This window comes from Clarias gariepinus, chromosome 22 (assembly GCF_024256425.1).
Source record: "Clarias gariepinus isolate MV-2021 ecotype Netherlands chromosome 22, CGAR_prim_01v2, whole genome shotgun sequence".
NCBI classification, from domain to species: domain Eukaryota; kingdom Metazoa; phylum Chordata; class Actinopteri; order Siluriformes; family Clariidae; genus Clarias; species Clarias gariepinus.
The window spans coordinates 13,735,036-13,757,916 of NC_071121.1; the positions used below are offsets into that span (position 1 = coordinate 13,735,036).

At 37.3% G+C, this 22,881-nt stretch overlaps 1 protein-coding gene across 2 annotated transcripts; it reads left to right on the top strand.

The window, feature by feature from the left end:
* Positions 1 to 150: 150 nt before the first annotated feature.
* Positions 151 to 22,794, top strand: dnajc5ab (DnaJ (Hsp40) homolog, subfamily C, member 5ab). 2 transcript variants are annotated; one of them, XM_053482941.1, is made up of 5 exons: positions 151 to 330; positions 14,445 to 14,615; positions 15,652 to 15,865; positions 17,913 to 18,084; positions 19,517 to 22,794. In XM_053482941.1, exons 2-5 carry the CDS (start codon positions 14,509 to 14,511, stop codon positions 19,615 to 19,617), a joined length of 594 nt encoding a protein of 197 aa, XP_053338916.1. In that variant the 5' UTR covers positions 151 to 330; positions 14,445 to 14,508; the 3' UTR covers positions 19,618 to 22,794. The 2 variants fall into 2 exon arrangements, with proteins under 2 accessions (XP_053338916.1, XP_053338915.1); XM_053482940.1 differs by having other exon boundaries at positions 153 to 330; positions 19,514 to 22,794.
* Positions 22,795 to 22,881: the final 87 nt, after the last annotated feature.

A 22,881-nucleotide genomic window follows, 5' to 3' on the forward strand; every position in this document is an offset into this window, starting at 1 on the left:
TGTGTGTGGTCGGTCTCTGCTTGCACAGCTGATGAGGGACTTTTGTCCGCTCGTTTTTATTTGGAAATCTAGAAGGCGATGGGATGGTGAGACAGGTCACGTGATGCCACACAGGCTTTCGTCATAACGAAAACGGATTCCCTCGTTGTGTTTCCGCTCGTGACGTCAGTCTCCGAGTCCTTTTTCCAAAGCGAGGTGAAGCGTTCCTGATCTCCGGCGCGTGAATGTCTGAATAACGTCTCCTGCAACACGGAACAGAAATCCCGGAGAAAGTGTTTCCAACAGCGCACTGACGCCCTCTGTAAAAGTTTCCTCATCTTTCTTCTGAAGGTAGGACACTGCGCGCTGATTGTAGTTAGCTTACCGCGTCTCAAATCCTGGAGCTTCACTAGCTAGCTGTAGCATTTGTGCTAGGGTTGGATTATGGAGCAGCGCTGACAGCTAGCCGTGTAAACTAAACTGCTGCTAGCCGACGGTTGTGTGAGTGAGTGGTAGGGGTGGATCACAAATTACTGAGCGTTTTTAAACAGTGTACACTGGACATGAAGGTAAAACTGCTGGTCCATGGCAATGTGCAGTGCGCTGGTGTAGGGAGCAGAGGGGTCGTTTGGAACTCGGACGGTGTGTGAGACGGATTAAGGGCTCTAAATCCAGCCGGGCGGTTAAACCCTGTGAATACGTAAAATATAAGACATGTCCAGCGTGTCCTCGAATATTTAAGACGTTTATTAATATCTGGTTATTGATGGATATTCATATGAACACTAGAAATGCTTAATTTAGCCAAGAATAGTCATGTGTTAGGGTTTTAAATACGGTGTTTATTAACATGATTCATTGGACAGTGTCAGTCTCTCATCTGCTTTCATTTCCAGTTTAACTTTAAATAAATTCCTACACAAAAGTCTATTCACCCTCATGATATTTTAGGCCAAATCTTTATCATTTTGATGTTTATTATTATTTTTTTTTTTCCACGAAGAATACTATTGAAAACTGATTGGAGTCCTACTACAATCTTCAGACTTGTATGTGTGTATGTGTGTGTTCAGGGTGTTTAAGGGCTGTGGTTTGTGTACACTGCAGTTTTCTTTTGTTTGTAGGATATTCACCGTCATCTCTTATAGATAGCCTGTACAGAAACAGCCCGGATACGCATAAACACAATTTTCTAAAATATACTAGTCTTACTTAATAATGATGATAATAATAATAATGATATAATACATTTATAAGCGCCTTTCAACCACCCAGGGACACTTTACATTGAAGGTAAAAGGCAAAAACCTCAGACAATCAATTAATAAGAAGTAAGAACAAAATAAATAAATAAAATAAACAATAAACAGAATTAAGTATTCATATACAGGGTCGTCTGTCACACGAGGCAGATACACCCTGGATAGGGTGCCAATCTATCGGAGAGTATATACACACGCGCGCGCACACACACACAGACAGACAGACATACACTCACACATAAAGAGGAAATGTGTGAATGCCAATTAGCCTTATCTGGACTGTGGGAGGAAACCAGAGCACCCAGAAGAGAGAACATGCAATCTCCATGCATACAGACCTGAAGCGAAAATTGAAACCTCAACCCTGGAGGTTCTATGCCATTGTGCCAACACCTATGCCATCGTGCCACCAAGGTTGATATATATTAAAAAAAAAGTTGTATTTCAGATCTTGTTTGGCCTGTCAATGGTGACCGGTGTAGCAGGCTGCCCCTAACCGTGACATTAAACGTAACATCATCGGAGACTGATGCTTTGAGGTAGTAATGTATCTGCCGAGTAACTGGAGCAGCGGCAGCAGAATTGACCACACACTCTATTCTCAGGTAATGGTAGCACGCAGGCGTCAGGATCTGCATGTGCGCGGAGCCGTGGGTAGCCCTCTAGTATAACATAAAATAAAATGTATCAATCAGTAAGAGTTGACAATCCATATGTAGAAGTCAGTTAAGTGATTAATATGAGTGGAAAAAAAAGTAGACGCTAAAGCTGCTATGCTAAACCAAAGAGATGAGAATTGGCAGCTGTTTTAGATGGATTAAACAGTGTCGAATGTTAAGAGGGAGTTCGTTCCAGAGCCTTGGCCCCCCTCTAGAGAACGCTTTAGAGTCCATTGTGGTAAGATACAGCCTGGTACTGATAGAAGGCCAGCTGAGGCAGATCAAGCAGGGACATCATGAGTTCAGTCAGGTACATCGGAGGAATGTTATGTAAAGCTTTAAACGTCAATAAGATTTTTAAAATGAGCATGATAAGATACCGGGAGTCCGTGAAGCTGAATTAACAGAGATGTTCCGATGTTTCTGACTGCATAATAGTTCTGGCTGCAAAATCCTGTAACTGCTGTAAATGCTTGTTGGGGATGCCAAAAAAAATATCGTCACAGTAGTCAATGCAAGATGTAATGAGGGTGTTGACTAGGCCATCAGTGCTTGCCACAAGAGGGAGAAACCTCTCGTTTTTAGCATAATGTTCAACATGAGGTATGTTTGGTGTTAGGAGTAAGGTAATAGTTGTTTTCCTCATGTTCATTAGTCTTTAGTTTATTATATTTTCTATTCATATTAGAAATAACAAGTTAATACAGGTCTCAGAGCGTCCCCAAAACGTATCTGTTATTATCTAATTAATGCATTAACCCTTAGACACTGAACCAACACAAAAAAAGTATGATAATATTTTTTTCTATGTAAATGACATTAGTGTTAAACAAGCCTGGCATGGTATCTTCTTACAGTATATGATGTCACAATAGGGTAAAAATCTAATAGACTAGTTTGAGCCCCGGCTAATGCAAAAATGAAAACAGTAAAACAAAAAGTAAATTTTGCACACCAGGTCCCCTCTAAATGGGGGAAAAAACCTATGTAGCTATCTAAGAAGAAAACATTTTTTATATAGTTTTGTTGGTATATTTTGGTGTTTATTAAAAACTGATTTATTCTGGTCAGGATCATGGATTGAAGTCTCTAGAGAATGTTTCTCTAATCTCCGGAATTTATGATTTATGTCTTGTGGCTTGGTTTTTATCTTTCTATTCTCAAATCTTCTTCAAATGAAGACTTGTAATACTTTCTTGGTGATTTCACTGAGTGGGAGGGCTTAAACACAGGACGTAAAGTTGTAAGTAGTTTAACACAAAATAATAGTAGTTAAACTTTTGATTTCAAACCTGAATGTAAAGCAGTGTAAAGCAAAGCCATTGCTGTTCCTATACTTTTGAAAGGTGTGCGTATACAGTATACAATATATAATGCAATAAATGAATGACATTAAATGACGGTGTAGAACATTATTGACCAACAGTAACCCTGTTAAAGTTTGTCTGTGCAGGCTGTGATTTAAATTTTAATACAGTAGAACCGTGGTGTGGCTTTCATGAATAATTGGATTATTCCCTTATATAAATCTGTGCTATGATCATAAGTAGACTTACTTATTGTTAGAAGGGCTTCATGGCTGCTAACAGTATGAGAGTCTTTGTCCTTTCTGTTTTCTAGTTTTCAAACTCTGCGAATAGACTAGGATTAAGGTGGTGAATAATGGCTGAGATGAAGGCAAGGAGTGAGAATGTGTCGAGGACGTGCAATCAGGAAGACAGATGCTCTCTGGCAGGAAGTGGGAACACAGCTGGAGAAGAGCTGGTGTTGATGAGCCCGAGCCAAATATACGTGCTGATTTCTGTGACATTTGAATTTTAACCATGTCCTTAGAATAAACTAAATCTTAGCGGTGCATTGCAGTTGCAATGCCACTAATAATAAGTGAGTAGTCTAGCAAAGAAATGAATGTCAATCCAAAGTCACAACTTTGTTTCCTTTCGTATTTATAAGGAGCATCAAACCTGGATACAGTACCTCTTTTACCTCAGCACAAACCTCAGATGTTGAAACATGATATATTCATTCTGTTAGTTTGGTCAATATTTTGAACAGATTGGACTGAATCAAGCATGGATAAATCAGTTGCCATATGGGAGAAGTTTTTTTTTTAAATTGACAACAAAGAACAACCCTGCGCCTTGTGGATATTTATAAAAACAAAAGCTTTCCATGGGTGTGTGTGTTTAAAAATTATTGCATTTAAATTCTAAAATCCCATCACCTGCTGCACTACATACATTAACCGCTGAGGAATCTGGTTGATGGTAAAGCGTCTGTTTGTTTGTCTATTTGTTTACATGTTTTTTGTTTAAACCAGGATGATTCGTTTGTGTGTGAATAACAGATAAACTTTTTAAAAACAGGAGATAAGCTCTGGGCAATACACCTCTTTTTGGATGTTTAGGTATCTGGAAGCAGTGATAACACTGAGCATAAAAAGCACAATATAGAAACATTAACTGTTCTTAAACATGTCAGCAGAATGCAAATTCAGACACTTTTACTTCTCATAGCCAAAATGTTGGTGATTTCTTTTGGTCAAAGGGCACAACCACAATTGTATACACGTAAAAATGTAAAAATATTTCATTACGTTACTGTAGCTACCACTTTCAGGCCTAGTCCGTTTGGGTTACAGCAATGAAATCATGGGACTGGCTAACACTCACTGGGTTATAGCTGAAGAGGTTACGATTTGTCCATGTCTGTCACAGCTGAGTGTTATGAAAGTGGAAGATGATACGGCAGGAAATTTGACAAAATGTCATGAGTTCAGTGTGCTAACTGGTGATAAAAACCACACAGCATTGTTTAGCCACAACAGGATCACTAAGCCTACTTTTAGATACTATATGAGTTAGTGCCGCAGGCTGTGCTTATGCTCCAAGCCCAATGATGATGTTTACTTTAGACAACTTGGAGCATAATAACACACAGAAATTCAAAATTGAATTAAATTTATGATGCGCAGACTGTTTACTGGTGGTTGGAATCCAGAAGATTACTTACATTACCACAAACTGTAGGTCGCATTCTCCCTCATCTTCCTGGCCTCTTAAAGCCGATTTTCCAGACCATTTATTCTTAACAGGTAAAGGGTTATGTATAATGACTGACTATGCCTTCAGGATAAAGAAACTAAAAATTAATATAAAATAATTAAGTCTAATGCTTCCTTCTCTGATCTTGTCTTGACGTGTTAGCTGAGGAGAGTGAGATCTATTGGTGGCAGTGATGCAACCTACAGAACTCCAACTAGATGCTGAGTAGTACTGAGAGGAAAATATGTAGAGAAAATAAATGTACGTGTGTGGAAGTAGCGAATTAAGGAGATGAAGAGTTCCAGACTGTTTGAACAGTGCATTTGCATTAAGTGTATGTTTACTAGATCGCTGATATCACACATTTCCACAATAACCAATAAGGTTTGTTTTAAATCCTTTTCAGTCTCTGGATCGAACCAGCCTGCTTACAATCCAGTTCCCATTTTGCCAAAGAATCTCTCGCAAAACTCATCACTTTTGTTCTACAACACTTTATAGAGCACTATGTTCATGTGTACTCTTCATGTGTACAGTCAGAGTGGCAGGGCTATTCACAGATCGGTTGTGTGAGAGCGAATCAATGCTCTGTACATAATTAAATATGATTTTGCCAAATTTTTACATTAACATTAAAAACAGCATCAAGTTAACATGTGGAGGTCAATGTTGATATGAAATAAAAGTGTATGTGCCGCTAGAGCTGTTAAACCGATGGGTAAATGTGCGTCTGGTTATCATGAATTATTAACAGTTAATTGATTATTGATTTTCCTTGACTATCGGTTAAGAAAATTTACAACCTTAGCCCGTACACTTAATTTTAGGTTGTTTAAAGCCCTGGCACTGTTGCAGCAAATGGGATTGTATCTGTGCCCCTGAACAAAGCAGGCTTTTCTCCAACCATTTATAATTCTAGATGTTGTAGAGATGTTGTAGTGCACACTATAATGAAATGATTTTTGTTTATTATTCATTTTAGTTTCTTTTCCTGAAAGCATGGTCAGTCATTATACAGAACCGATTACACGTTAAGGGTTAGGTAACTTGCTTAAGTTTTTAAATATAAATTTCTGGCACAAACAGTGTTCATGGAAATACAAATATTTTGTCAAATTCTCCTTGTTAGTTTTTTGTTTAACGAAAGCAAGCATTACGCTTTTGTTAAACAAAAAACAAATAAGGAGAATTTGACAAAATATTTGTTACATTCAGACATTAAAGCTGCCCTTTGTTTTTTCCTGATTTTCATCACTGCAATGCCATTTGGTGCTATAAAGAATAACAAGTTTAATATGAACTGCAAGATAATAAAGAGTTACAGTGAAGTTCATGGTAAAGGCAGCGTATTAGAAAAGTACAGATTTTACAATATATTATTTAATTAGATTATGTGTTTCAGTCATTGGATTTAAAGAAAATCCACAGAAAAATTAAATCACCCTAGCGTATCTGCACAATTACCGCTCAATAAATAATAATAATAATAATGATTGGTTGTAAATGTTGCTGATATTTAAAATGTATTTTGGATTTTACTCATTTGAGGATATTTTTATGAATTTAATTTCAGATACTATATATAGCCATGTGTCAGAGCTCTGGCTGTTACCCCCTACCCATCCTTACACATCCACATACTGTGTTAATAGCCATGGCAACAGTTGATGTCATGGTGAAACAGTGTGTTCTTGTATTGCTTATATCCACTCTCTCGCACACAAATCCAACCATCTCTTTAAGAATACAATTTGTCAATGATTGTTTTCATGCATGTGTTTACACCGCAACCTAAAAAAAAGCCTAGGTAAAAGACAGTGATATCTGTGGCAATTAAAAGACATTGAAGAGAAGTGACATACTGCCCCCCATGCTCTTTTATTTAACAGACTACTCACGGAAGAGGGTATGCATGAAAAAAAAGCTCATTATTGAAGTTTCCTTTGTGTCTACGTGTGTGTGTGTGTGTGTGTGTGTGTGTGTGTGTGTGTGTGTGTGTGTGTGTGTGTGTGTGTAATGACAGAGTGTCAAAAAACAGTGTTTGCGCTCATGCTGCTCTGACATGAAAGTCAACAGATGATTCAAAGCAGGGCAGAAGCTCAACCAGGTACACAGCTCTCATCTTACAGCTCACATAAAGAGTGCTGCAGCATCGCGTAAACAAGGAAAGAACAATGCAGACAGGAGGACAGAGAATCATCCAATAGAGCTAAGACAGGTGACACGGGCGTACTGAAAAAAACAACGTTATTATTGATGTACTAACTTTGTCATAAGATAATAAATATTAATATAATATATATTACAAATTAATAATTAAGTGAGTGAAATACAGATGACTAGACAGGATTAATTGGTCCATAGAGCTGACCAAAAAAAAGGGATGGATTGAGGGATCAGGAGGGAACGCAAATGTGAGAAAGAAAGCATGCAATATATATATAGATATATTACCAGTCGAAAGTTTGGAAACACCACCTAATTCCATGTTTTTTCCTAAATTTCCTAAAATGAAGGCATGGGTTTTACAAAGTCTGAATAAGAAGAGGAGAAAAGAGTGTAGGGGTGGCAGTAATGCAACTTTCTGGATGTCTCATTACCGCCACCCCTTCACTCCTTTCTCCTCTTCTTATTCAGACTCTAAATTCCCTGTTGTTGTCTTTTTTCATTATTGTATCAGCCAGTTCTTAAGGAAGCCAACTAGATTCATCCCCTATTGTGACCTCATGGCTCAACAGTAGTTCATTTACCTAGACACAGAAACGGTGCATTTGGAGGAGGAGTGAATTAAAGAATGTTTCTTTAAGGTGAGTTATTAAAGAAATCATAAGTAGGAAATGGACATATTTTTGGGCGTGGTCACACAGTATCATCAAAAGCTTTGGCACGGGAAAAACTCCCTAAGACGACATCAGGAAGCAACCTTGATTGAAAGCAGACATAAAAGGGGACCCATGTTTGTGTTCATCAACTGTATTCAAAAGTACTGCTCAACATTGAAGCCAGACAACTGCTTGGGGCCCAGGGTGGTAGTGGGCCCCTGAGGGCTGACAAACTCATTTATTATTTATAAGATCATGGTGAGGATTGCTGTTTGAAATGGCCCCGTGCAAAGACTGTAGAATCACCCCTGGCCGTATACTGTACAGTTAGGCAGCACTACATGTGTTGAAGGGTCTTGAGTGCATGTATCAGCTGTGCTACTGATGTGTTGGCAAATTTAGTCCTAATCAAAAGAGAAGAGGGGGGTAGGAACTTACTTGACACTGGTTTTACTAATATGTTGTATGAATCTATAGTTTTAGAACTTCTGCCTCAGTATGAGGTGTTTGTAGTGCTGTTGTGCCTGGCACTTCGAAAGCCTAAAATAATCCACTCTAAAACATTTAACAGCAAATCTGGTGTGGATACTAAGAATATACCTTCAGCTTCAGCCCTGCTAGTCCATTTATACCTGCTGCTTGTTTTAAATTTGTGTTATTCATTTTACAGCAATAGAAATAGTGGATGATTATAAAGGAAAATCCCACTGTGTGTTGGAGTTTATTGCTGTTATGACTAGCCACCTTCACGCAGAAATTGCACTGTAAGGACGATAATAAGACCCCTTCAATATGACGCTTTCACTCTGGTAATTTATACAAGAGGCGTGATGTTAAACACAGCGGTAAACACATGCCTCGGGAATATTGTGCATACGGTTGCCTTTAAAACAACGAGGCGAGTAAACTGAGTGTTGAGGTGTTTTTGCTAGCTCTGCACATTTACATCACTCACCAAACACTGCATTCTGCTCAGAGCTTGCTGTCTCTCAAAATTCACTGCTGTTTCCCCACGGATGAGGTGCATAACTGCCTAAAAAAACTACTGACTTTAAGTCCTGTCTTCGTGGTCTAGGATTGGCAGAGTTTGTCACGTTCTAACCAATGTAAGTCAAAACTGAATTCTTCTAACCAATCATAAAACAGTTCCAGCAAAAAACATACATCTTACTACATATTTTAATTCTAGAATCAGCGCAGTGCTGTTCTCAGTTGCATTTCTAAATGTTTTTTTATTTAATTACATGTAAATATTTTAATTCAATCCAAAAATAAATGACTTGCACTGCTGACCGGTCTCAATATCAGCTGACATTTTAGTTTACTTGATGCACTACGGCTTAAACACTATTCAAGTATGGTGGTTTGTCTGATCAACTCTTTATAGGATATTTGTGGGTTTAAACCTCCCTAGTACTTTCCCAGTAGAGTAAATTTCATTTAGGCAGTATCACTAGAGGAAGACTGCAATGCGGTTGTAGGCATCACACTACGAAGGCATCACAGGGTGCCAGTCCATTGAAGGGCACGCACACACACGCACACTCATACTTATTCACACACAACTGGCAATTTGGGCCTAACCAACGCCTATTAGCCTAACCTGCGTACCTTTGGACTGTGGGAGGAAACCGGAGCACCCGGAGTAAACCCACCAAGCATGTGAAGAGCATGCAAACTCCATGCACACGGAGACGGGAATCAAGCCTGGCCGGGAATTGAACCTGGAGGTGCAGGGTGGAAATTTGTAACATAAGAGTCTGGGGCTACCTGTACTTGGACAGAATTAACTGTTGTATAATACAACAGAAAACTACTGTGTATTTCATATACACAAGCAAAGTATTCATCCTTCACATAATTATATAAAACGGACGTGTATCCCGCACTCAAAGAGAGCATAAAGTATACAGTACATATGGGAAAACATAAATTATCTTGCTGGCAAAAATTGCCAATAATGGAACCTTGCAGCACTGACTGACTAAATATCAAGACGTGTTAATTTTATGTAAGGAATTACACTAGTTAAAAGAATTGTTTGCCATCACCACTTCAGCTGTAATAACTTAAAACATGTCATTAAAGTCGAGTGATTAATTCTAAATCTAAAGAGAATAAACTGTAGCAGACTTTTAGAATCAAACCTCTCTCTCTCTCTCTCTCTCTCTCTCTCTCTCTCTCTCTCTTTCTCTCTTTCTCTTTCAGACTTCCTTATTTCATTTTCTTGCATTAGGAGGCACTCCGGGATTGAAGGGTGACAAAAATAACTCGGTATACTAGGACTAATCCGTTAATGCCCTGTGACTGAGTGATTAGCCTTAGGGAGCCAAGCCCTCGGCAGCACAGAGGATGATGGACAAGAAAAATGGCTTTCTCCATTTGATAAGAAAATGTTTGTAAATATTTTATACACGTACAGTATCTCAAAAAAGTGAGTACACCCCTCACATTTCAGCAAACACTTTACTATATGTTCTCATGGGGCAATACTATGGAAATAAAAATTGGAAATACTTTAGAGCGGCTCGTATAGCAGTACAGATTTACTGTCTGACTTTATTCTTTAAATAACTGGCAATGAAAATGAGTACACCCTAAGTAAACATGTCAAAACTATGTCCAATGTGTCAATATTTTGTGTGAGCACCATTGTTATCTAGCACAGGCTTAATCCTCCTGGGGTTGGAATTCACCAGAGCTGCACATGGTGTCGCTAGGATCCTCTTCCACACCTCCATAATGATATCACGGATCTGCTTGATGTTAAACACGCTTAAGGACGCCCCACAGGTGCTTAATAGGGTTCAGGTCTGGAGACATACTGTATTTGACTTGTACATGAACATGACGAATAGGACGTGACTTTACACTGTTTAAGATGTACAGCCGTTATAACTTAGGGTGTACTCACTTTTGTTTCCAGCTATTTTGACAATAATGGCTGTATGTTGAGTTATTTTCAGAGGACAGTAATGTTATACTAAATGTTATACAAGCTACGCAATAACTAAAATATATCCAAATGTAATTTCTATAGTATTGACCTTTAAAAAGATATACTAAAATGTTTGCTGAAATTAGAGTGGTGTGCTTACTTTTGTGAGTGTGTATTGTATAATGATTGATAATTACTCTTCCAAATTGCATGACAGTTATAGTGTAAAAATAGTAGTTACTAGGGATCGGAATAACCACAATAAAATATTATCACAATAGAATAATATTACATACCTAGTTGCTGATTTGATTTGTATTTCTGTATGTATCACTATTTTTTTTTTTTTTTTAAGATGTTATAATTCGAAACACACTTGATAAATACTTTGGTCCGTCCACACTCCCTGCCATTATGTGACTAGTTTACAGCACAACACCAGTAGGTTTATAGAGAAATGACATTTTACTCAAAGGGTAAAAAATGTACAGAATTTTTTTTTTATTTTGGAGTCATTTTGGTGATGTCAAACAAAAGAATTATGATACGTAACTGATCTCTAGTAGTATATATATATATATATGATTTAAACACATTATTGGTATTTTGTGAGGTTTATAAATCCCAGTCCCAATGTGAAGTGAGATGCAGTGTGTGAACTGTCGTGGAAATAACTCCGTGTGTATTCAGATGTTACACTAAAGCTATCTTTTCCTCTGGAAAGCCTGATAAATACGAGCCATCTGTTCAGTGTGGTGGCAGTAAATGACTGAACTGAGAGACCGCACTTTTCACATGGAGTGCATTTTGGCAGGCAGTGAAGCCATCTCTTATTTCCCTTATTACTGGGTTATTGCTCCCCTCATGGAGTAGATACTAGGAATGTAAAATATTTTAATTATTTTTACTAAATTTCACACTTGCACCATCGATGCACTTGATACAGATGATAAAGATGATGAAGAGCATGATAAAGAGCATTGCCAGGAACAAAAAGCAAAGCCACTCTTGTCTTAAATTTGTTTTTGTTTTTATTCTTATTTAATTTTTTTTAATTCTAACACAAAATGAATTGTTATATAATAACATTATTATATTTTCCTAAAAGGTTAACACAGTCAATGCTCTGCAGATTATTCATACCTTAAACTCTTTCTGTTTTACTCCTTTGCACTGTTTCAGTGTCTATGTAAACAAGGCCTTTATGTCTTCATGAAAGGGGGAAAATCTAATTGACTTGTTTAAGCGACAAATGGTGAACAATGTTTCAATGGTGTAGAACTTTTTTTAACCAAAAATAATTATAATAATAAATTTTGATTTTTGTATCTGAATATCTCTCTTCACGATCTTAGAATAGCAGAAATCATCTGCTGTACTATTATTGAACAGAGATATAAAGTCATTATGAGTGGATTTGCAGAAGAAAATTATTTTCTAGCTGCCAAGCCAAGCTTGTGAATCAAAAGATGGGCTCTGATCTCTAAAGGAGGACAAGGACTAGATAAGATTTAAATGGTTCAGAGTAATTTCTCACATGCTGAGAAGGTCAGATACTCTGGTGTGGGGTTTCAAAAGAAATCCTGGCATCGTGTCCAGTGTAGAGAATTACCTCCTCTTCCATCAGCTGTTTTTTGTGCATGAAAATGTTCTGGAGCTTTATTCGCTAACGATGACGAATACATTCGGTAATGTTTTTTTGTGTCTGCCATTTTCTCTTACTGTAAAATTTTCTTTACATTTGTTCTCTTCGTTGCTACATTCGAGCTGAATGAAATGGTCCCTGACTAATTATCGAATGCATTGGAAAAAATAAAGTCTGCGTTCCACACGGCACTGCTGAAGAGGACAGTATGGCATTTTCTATCCAGCAGAAAAATGCAGAAAAAAAACACTGCAAAAGAGTTTTAGGACTTGACTGAGGTTAATCTGTTGGTCTATTCAAAAAATGAGATGTGAAGAAGGGTAAAAAATATTTATTGAATAAATTAATTTGATACAGATTTATTGAATAAATAGTGATGTGGAGGCATTAGTGACAGGTTTGAGTCATATGTCTGGATATATTTAACCCTAAACATGGGCACAGAGAAAATTAAAGATTTTGTTTATCTACTTAGTGGAAACGACATCAAACGGCCCGGCCTGGGATGAAATGGTTACAGAAGATTGAATCAAATCAAACGACACAATGCAATATTGGGTATTTATTTAGCCACTATTGCAGAGATTGTCAAACATTTTGCTAAAATAAAAAAAATAATTAAAAAAAATCCTCCTTCTGCTCAGATGTAGTATATATTCTATAAATATTTTCAGTAATGTTTTCTGTATTCATGCCTGTCATAAACCTTTTTATTCCTGAACATTTGACCAACAAAACATTGATCTAGGTGGGCTTTGTTTTTGACCAATGAAACATGCTAATAATTAATCAATTAATCCAGTCAGCCATTACATTTACAGCACAGATATCTAAAGTGAAGAATATACCTGTCTCTTTATTGACTTTTGCAGAAATGTGACTATGATGAAGTCTGTCACAACAGTGCATGGCAGAAGTACCATTAATCAACATTAGGTTACTACTGTATGTACTTTCATTTATTAGTACGTTCAAGATGTATTACAACAGAAATAATACCTTATGGTTACCTAATTAGCTACTGGATTACTTGATCCCTTGCCACACAGATAAGAGTAACCTAGCAATCGATCTGCTTCAGCTTCTCTTCTGTTGATTATTTTCATAAGCAGTATCAAATTCAAATCAAATTTTATTTGCCGCATACAGTACACAGCCATACACAGTATGATATGAAGTGCAATGCTTATACGACCACTAACGACCTAAAATTTAAATAAAAAAGAAATAGAGTATTCAAATAAAGAAATAAAATATGGCATGAGAGAAAATAATAAAAAATATAGAAAACTTAAGCTGTAAAATATACAATATGTACAACTTATTTTAAAAATAGGTTTGAAATTAAATTGAAATAGAAGTGTACTAGAGTGTAATGGTTATGCAGGGTGCAGTTAGTCCTCATGTGTGTAAAAAATTTGCAATGTCCAGTCACAAGCAAAACAGTGTGCAAAGTCCCAGAGGCGTGCAACTTGTAGGTCGTTTGCAAATGTGTGTAAACATGCAATGTGCAACATAATTAGTAGTGTAAGAAAAGGGAAAGTGTATGTCGTGGTGGTAATTCTCATATGATGTACAAACATGTGATTCCTTCTGGATTTAAAATGAGATAATGCTATGGAATATGCTGTGCTTTACACTTCATAAAAATATCTACAGGTAATGTTAACTATTATTCATATTTCAAGGTTTTTAATTCACTCACTGTTCCAGGGTTAAATTACAAATAGCATAAAATGGAAAGCTAGTGCCCTATATAGGGTGTAGAATCTGTTGTTAAACACACAATGTAGTGTAGTGCCCTTGTTTAGGGGTTAGGGAGGGATTTGGGATTCAGCTTTGTGAGTTATTGAGGGCTTGAGCTGAGTGAGGTGCAGAGTCACTTGACTGTTGTGTGACTCATTCTGAAACTTCCTCTGAATCATCAAGAAGCAGCTGAATCAAAAAGAAAACCGCTGATTGAGTAGATGCGGACTGGTCAGGGGATGAGACGTCCTGCTTGTTTATGAGAACGTTGTAATTAAACTATAAGGACGTACATTACAGGCTGACATCATAACCACTCTCATTTCTGTCTTGTTTCTCTTATTAACAGAGGCAGCAGTGTATGTGTGTGAGAGAGAAGGAGTGTGTTTATGGTATTTGGGCGCTTGTAAGTGATGGACCAGCAAAGGCAGCGTTCTCTCTCCACGTCTGGGGAAACACTATACCAGGTTCTGGGGGTTTCTAAGAACGCCTCACCAGATGACATCAAAAAGTGCTACAGGTAAGAAACTCACCAGTGTGCGTTTCCGTCTGTGTCTCTGTGGATGTCATGTAACCTCTTTGTTTAAACCTTGTTTAGAAATATTAACGTGATGTGTATTTTAGCTTTCAAATTACTTTTCCGTGAGTTGGAAAGCTTTTTGTTATGTATGCACATTTACGGGAAGAAACATTCAAGTTAAACCATGACTTTTATTGTGCAGATGAGAGGGAAAATTCCTTTAATCTCTCGATATAATCCCCTGCAACACTAATGCATTCATCCCAGTGTTTCACTACTGCTTGGATACCATCAGGGTAGAAAAATTTTTCAGTTCACCAGAGACATGTTCCGAATGTCTGCTTCATGTGCAATGTGGAAGTGGATTTGGTGAATGTTTGTGTGTACAGTTCCCACAGACAGATGCGTATCTTCCTCAAGATTGTGACAAGTTATCCGTCGACTTTTGAGGCTCACTCGCTGAATTTTGATGAGAACAGCTGCAGTGGGACTCACATACAGCGTTCTTTAAAACATTTCCACCATTCACGTTTTATTGTGGCTAAGAATCTCATCAACGTACTGTGCTTGAAATCTTCTTTAAATGACAATTAGTTTCATACCTTAATTTACCAGAATTTTCATCACTAGTCCCGGTTTGATTTGGACGCCCCTTGTAGTCTCAGCAACATGTTTTTTTGGGGGTCTAGTGGTAAGCAGACAGAGCTCTCACTGCAGCAAGCAGAGTTCGAATCCCGCCAGTATTAATGTTGGTAGACAGGGGTGTCCTTCACTACAGTCCGAATTAAATCTTTTCATACTTTTTCGTAAATATATAGAGGTAAAGGTTCTCTATATAAAAAAAAAAGTGTCTGAGATTGCCACACATTTGAGGAATCCCTATTTTCAACATTGTAGGGTTGGTTGAGAAAGAAGGAACAAAGGTTTTTACGGTGATTGCAAATTTCCTAAGCATGACAATCATATTTAAAAAAAAATCACTTTAGACATGTTCAGTTGCAAAGTGACCTGACTGTATCTCTTGCTCACATCAAAGGAAACTAGCTCTGAAGTTTCACCCAGACAAGAACCCTGATAACCCAGAAGCAGCGGAGAAGTTTAAGGAGATCAACAATGCTAATACCATTCTTACTGATCCCACTAAACGCAACATCTACGACCAGTACGGTTCTCTCGGCCTCTACGTGGCTGAGCAGTTCGGAGAGGAGAACGTGAACACCTATTTTGTGCTGTCCAGCTGGTGGGCCAAAGTGAGTGTGCACACATTTACACACACACACACAGCATGCAGATGTGTATACAACCCCAGCGGGAAATTATGGAATCGCCACACTTTTCAAAAATGGGATACGAAACATTTCTGGCGTCATCAGATTTTATAAAAAAACAGCGTCTCTTGGTAATTCAAACCCAACTCACTTTTACGTATTTTTTTTTTCTTGTGGCTTCATTCAAACATTCCCATGATCATAAGGGAGAAAGACACAATATGTGTGATATTCGCATTTTCCCACTCTCATGTCTATTTAAAAAAGGCTGCTGATTAGTTAAATCATGTGTGATGGTAGATGGGAAAACACTAAACGGTGCAGGGGGTCCTCCAGGACCAGGATTGCAAATCACTGATGATTAGTTTGACATAGGGTTGCCAGATTACAGTGACAAAATCCACCTAGGTGATGCTGAAGACTCACCCACTATGACACAATTCATTCAACCAACCATGAATGAGAATCAAGGTATTACAAGGGGGGAAAATTTTGACTTCAATTAGTCTCTGTGTTTTCTCTTTTTTTCCCAGAGAGAGACAAACCTTGTGAAACATACTTAAAACAAATTAAATGATTTCATGTAATAGCATATTTTTTACATAAAGTAGAGGACTAAATGATGCAGTCATTCAATGTTAGGGAAAATATGGAATCACTTTATTTGCATTTCTAAAACAATTACCTCCACAAATAATGAAAAAAGGACCAATTAGCCTGAAAAAAATGCTTACAAACCCGGAAATTCACCCTGATAATAGTTGTCGATTGTAGAATTGTAGAATTCGTACAAGAAGAAACTCCAGCTAATATTGTGGACAAATTTGTTGGTAAGGTCCCAGTTATTAGTGTCTAAAATGTGGTGCAAGTATATGCAAAATGGGAAGGTTATAAAAAAAAATTTTAAAGTGGAATTTCTTGCAAACAACAACAACCAAGAAAGAAAAACGAGTGTGCATGATTAGGAATCTGAATCCCAATCAGAATGTACCAAAACTGTAATAATTTGTCTGAATGAAATGGGATTAACAGACGAAAACCAGCGCTTGAACCTAAACAGAAGAAAACAAGGTTACAAGAAGCAAACATGGAGTTTGACTGATTGGAGAAAGTGATATTCAGTGATGAATCATATTTTGGAATCTATTTTTTATCCAAGGACATGATACTGTTGGAACGTTTGTCTGGTCCTTTTCTTAGGGAATATATAAAGATAAGTATGTGAATAAAAAACAAATTTCCCACCTGAGGTCATGAAAAGAACTTGGAGAGAGTCATTACAGATAGATTACTTAGGGGTGGAGGCGAAAAATAATCTATTCAGTTACATATCACCAGTCTTTTATGTGACAGTTAATGTATCACCACTGACTCCTCTGTATTTGCATTTAAGGTGGTAGAAAGGCAGCACAGCATTCTGTGTGGTAGAAGCAAATTATCTGTGCAGTTTGTTTAGAATTGTAAGATCGAATTAGGATATTTATAAGATCATGATACTTGCACAATCACAATATAAATAGCAACGGCATTTGGGTATCGTGCTAATACTATTAGTAAAGAGTAACAGATTTCAATCCAATTTTATTTATTTGTTCTTTTTTTTGTGTAATGACAAGTCTCTACCATGCGAAGCTGTTCTGTCAACTGCTATTTAAGGAAAATATAGCTTGAAGGAGATTATTGTTTTTCATTAATAGAGTCCATGCATCAAATACATCAGGCTGTCATCTAATCCTCTACAACAAAGTACTAATTATAAAAAATATATATATTATTTCTTTTTTTTTTCAACTTGATTAAACTTGGATTTTAACTTCTTCCAACAATATTGGTTGGTTCCATGTATTTTACTCTAATTGATATAGGGGGGAAATGCCATTTTAAATTGAGATTACATAGTATTTGCCAGGGTTTGTGTGTTTTTGGAGGTATCATAGCAGATCTTACATTCTTTATTTGTTTGTTCTTTAAGATTCTTGGGAAAAGACTTGTGTTTCATGTTTTATTCAATACCATCTGTGAACTGCAGGCGCTGTTCATCTTCTGCGGCATTGCAACCGGGTGCTACTGCTGCTGCTGTCTGTGCTGCTGCTGTAACTGCTGCTGTGGGAAGTGTAAACCACGACCTCCTATGGAACATGATCCTGATTTTTATGTCTCCCCTGAGGATCTGGAGGCTGAGATGAAAGCAGAAGAGAGAGGTGAGGTCACAAAACAAGTGCATAGGACTTTTTTTTTTTTTTTTTTTTAAATAAAAGTTCACAGGAAAAACAAGTACTGGCCCAAACTACTAATTGTAGTTTTTAATCAGTTTTAATTTGTTGACCCTAACCTGGACGGAAGTAATATTATGAAGGCCAATATTAGCTGATTCAATTAACAATACAGTATTCTACTGAGTACAAGAAATTTGGGGGATGCTCTCTCTGCACAACATGCATTCATTTAAACTTGGGGGCAATTTACACTCAACATTTCAGCTACTAGCATGTTTTTGGATGGCATAAGGAAACTGGAGGATACACACGAAACTTCACAGTATTCTGAGCTCTGTATTAAATTGCTCAAATTCTCCTGACTGCAGGGCAAAAAGGCAAAAGAGTTGAGCTGGATCTGATTAAACCTCTTTTACAAGGATGGAGGTGGGACCCCAAGAGCTAGATTACGTGAGAATGAGAAGTATTAGGGTGGTGAGTGTTTAACGTGTTGTGCACACAGACTGTATAAGAACTGGACAAGCCCTCCATGATGTCACCTGTAGGTTTCCTGACGAGTAATTCTGAAGCTCAGCTGTGGGAGCTCTGGTCCTGGACATCTTGGCAGTAGATTGCTCCGCCTAAACCCAGGTTGATTTATAAATGGGCAGATGGCGGAGCAAATAGAACCTCACTGTTGGTTGGAACACGCCTACTTTCCTCAGTTACCATAGGATAGCTGGCTTAGGTTAATGTTATAGTTGTGTTGAGCTATTTAAATTGTTCTTGTTTTGATTTGCTTATTGAAAACAGCTAAAAGTTTTTCATAACTTTTTTTAAACATAAAAATTCTAACTTAATTTGCAATAGAGGTTGCGTAATTCTGACTACAACTGTATTTATGAATCCTAGTAGCAAAAGATTAAGCAGGTTCCAAAACCACACACATTTAGTACTGGTTTAAAGCCAATCGAACAAAAATGTTTGGAAGGGATTTTTTTTGTTTGTTTGTTTTTTTGCACTTAGGAACTACTTAGTGGTAGTGGACAGGTGCTATAAAAATAAAAATTGATTGATTTATTAATTGATTTATAGTCAAACAGGTCATTTCAAATTTATGCTATTTTTAGTCAAGAAAGCTGAATTTATTACTTTGAAGACATGCATCATGATTTTTTTTTTTGTTTGTTTTTTTACGTTTGTTTTTTGAGGGCACTGATTCTGTGGAAAAGAATAAGTGAGTGACTAACCATCTTTACAATTCTATAAGGCACCTTGCGTTACTGCTACTAGCCTGAGTAGAAGGCAGTTCGCAGTTGCCCCTTTTATTATTTAGGACACCTACCAAAGATTAGTAATAAAAAGTAAAAAGCATATATTTAAATGAATAGCTGTAACTGCATGTCTTTTTCCATGTCTCATCCTTCATGCACAGAAGGTGACCCCATCAGCGTGCAGCCTTCCTCAGCTACAGAAACCACTCAACTCACAGCAGATGGTCACCACCCCAGCTACCGCACCGACCCCGGACTCAACTAGACGACTGCCTGCCTTACCCTCCTCTAGAACACCAGACCAGCAGAGGGAGCCATCCTGCGTCAATCACCCAGGCACTGCCGAGAGAGCTGAAGGAGTGGACAGCTGTCTGTCTATCTGCTGTCAAATGGCAAAGCTCTCAAAGCTTAGGCTCACCTCTATACTTGTAAAGGAGCAAGGTTTTGTTTTTCCCTTGCAATTGTTTTTTTTTCCTTTTTTTAGTCCAAAAAGCAGTCTGTTTGACACCACATTCTAAAGTACATCTGCATCCCACACACCGTCTTGTTTTTCCGTAGATGTAGATGTTCATATTCGACCGATGCATTCAATAGCATTCAACCTGAACTAATGCATAGTTCTGAATAAATACTGTCCTCGTTGTTCTTGGACATACAAATATACTGTTTATTTAAGTTATTAACCTAGACTTGAAGACTAGAATCATAAATAATAACTAAATTAATACTTAATATGATAAACTTCAGTATTTAATGTCTTAGGGTTTTTACATTGATTTTAACTGAATGTAGTAATAGTTAACCACTTAAGGAACATATTAGTGCAAATGTCTGTGTTTATCTGTTTTACTGTACAATTTAGCCAAAAAAATAATAATTCACAGCCCTTACACCCAAGTGTTGTGGGTGGGGGCGGGCAAATGACATGCTTTTATGTCTTGTTGTAGACCAAATGTCCCTTCAAGGATAGGAATATCTAACAGTTTTCACTTCATGCGCTGTTCTCCATGAGGAAAACGTTTTTGTTTTTTTTTCTACCCAACTGTTTTATTTAGAAATCAAAAGAGCGCCAAAAGCTTCCTGTCAGATACTAAAGTTAAATATTAGAGTTAAATTTAGGTCTAGACGTAGCATTAATTAGCTACATTAATAATACTGCAATGCCCTTGGATGGTCCTGACAAGTGTGCGCGCGCGTGTGCACATGTCTGCTGTGATAGAAATACAGTGCCATCTGTTGACGTATTAGCACAGTAAACTCATTTTTGACTTTGTATCTCTTGACTCTGTATGTTATCTATGTCCATGTCTCTACTTTTATAACAGTGTAAGTGAGCTGTGTTTTTCAGTGACGTTAACTAATCAGTTCACCAAATACACCGATCATCTCTAACATTAATAGCACAGCCAGGTGAATTGAAGAACACTGATTAGCAATTTTATGCAAGTATACTGGTGATAGGATCATGTGCACCAAAAGGCTCACCAATGCCTGTGGGGAGTAATGGCCAGCCTGCCATATATAAGCCAATATATCACAAACCGCCAGTTATCATCCCCAGAACTTGGCACAAATCAGTTTTGGCAATGATAGAAAGGCACCAGAAAGCCTATTATAAGCTTTAGCAGGCAACAAGAAGTTAAAGGTTGTTGACCAAGAAGTTGACGCAGCCTCCAAATTCCCCAGATCCTAGTGCAACTTAGCATCCCGGGAATGTGCTGGACAAACAAGCCAGATACACAGATGCCCCACCTCTCAACCCTCAGCACACAAAGAATCTTGTGCCAATTTCCTGGTGCCAGACAGCACAGCACAACCCCAGTTGTACCATAGAGCCACGCCCTGAAGGGCCAGAGCTGCCCAGGTGGCACAGGGGGAACCTAAAAGCTAGGTGCTTTTAATGTTAAAGGTTATGGCTGATCGATGTAAATGTCTGCGAAAGAACAGCTGTCCATTTTTATTTTATTTTTTTTTACCTTAAAAATTGTTGCATTGTCCCAAATATTAGTGAGAAATAACTTAGTCCGCATGTCTTTTTGTTCTTTACACGTCTTTAGGTCACAGAGGGGAAAGTAGGTGGTTGTGTTTTTAGATGTTCAAATAAATAATCTGTCTGATGTTAGTTATTTATTACAATATTATGTAGTTTCCTCATAGTGAAAGGACAAATGTTTCGAAACTGAATTGTGCAAGGTGAATTTTTTTTGTGTGTAGTTTTAGAAGGTATGCAGTTTTGAAATGTTTTGCGAAACATGGTTGTGTGTGTGTGTGTGCGCGCATGTGTGTTTGTTTGGGGTGGGGTGGGGGTCTACGATAAGGTTGGGTGATGCCTCACTGGCATGTGGGCATGTGTAAACAGTAATATCATTACTGCCACACTATTATATGTCACTCAATCATGACTACGCTTCTGTGGTCTGTATACTTCAGCCCTCTGCTCTCATTTATTAAGTGTTGGTTCTTCCTCACTGATCACTGAGGACAAATATTTATAAATACCTCTGGGGAAAATAAAAAATATATATTAGTTTTAGGGGCATATAGGGAGTTTACAAGTAATAGATTTCAGTTGCATTAGTAATAATTTCAAGTTGTAGCACATCATTTGATTCCTGAATGAGAGCTAACATGTCTGTGTGTCAGCATGTTATTTTTTTCTTTCACACAATCAAAGGAAAACATTAATCAAAGGAAAAGGATTATTTACTGGAATTAAATTTTTGCAATCGGAAAACAAGCAACTTAATGTAAAATAGATTCATGTAAAATTACTTGTATTTTGAAGGATTACTAAATTTGTGGAAGGAGGCTGAGTAACATAAGACCTATTTTGTGTAGGTTATTATGTCAGTCAAATGTATTTGCTTAAATTTTAATTACTTGTACATTTACGTATCACAATTGTTGTCTAGTTTAGTAATGTTATGTTCTTTATGTTAATAAGGAAATTGTCTTCATCTTACCACAGTCTCTAAATCTAAATCCTCACCTAATTGTGATTCCTAATATGAAAGAAAGCATGGATAACAAAATTATTACAACAGTGTGAGCCATCGAATGTATGTTGGTAACAATTCCAAATGGCACTTTGCTGTCACATTTAAATAGTTGAAATTTTTCTTTATCCTGTTGATGAAGCATCAGTTTATCAATGTGTCTGCGTAAAAGCGATGTCTAAAGAAAATCATGCGCTCAGACTTCTTCAAGATATTCTAAAGTGGCAACATGGAGACAATGTAAAATATTTATTTTCATATGCTTTTAAAAACTAATTCAAATGATGTAAGTATGATAGTGGCCATTCAGATAAATGGCTGGGTTGTTCTGTACCATGCAGCTCTATCTGTTGAGTTGCTGGTTCTTCATTGTAGCAGGAGTCCTGTATGTGAAAAAGATGTGATCTGTTTATTTCCTGTTGTACAATAAATGTTTCTGAATCCTAGTGTACTGTAAGTGTTGTCATCTTTTATTATTATTTATCTAATTTTTCTAATGTGCAGAACTACCCACCTAGCCTATGATTCTTAAA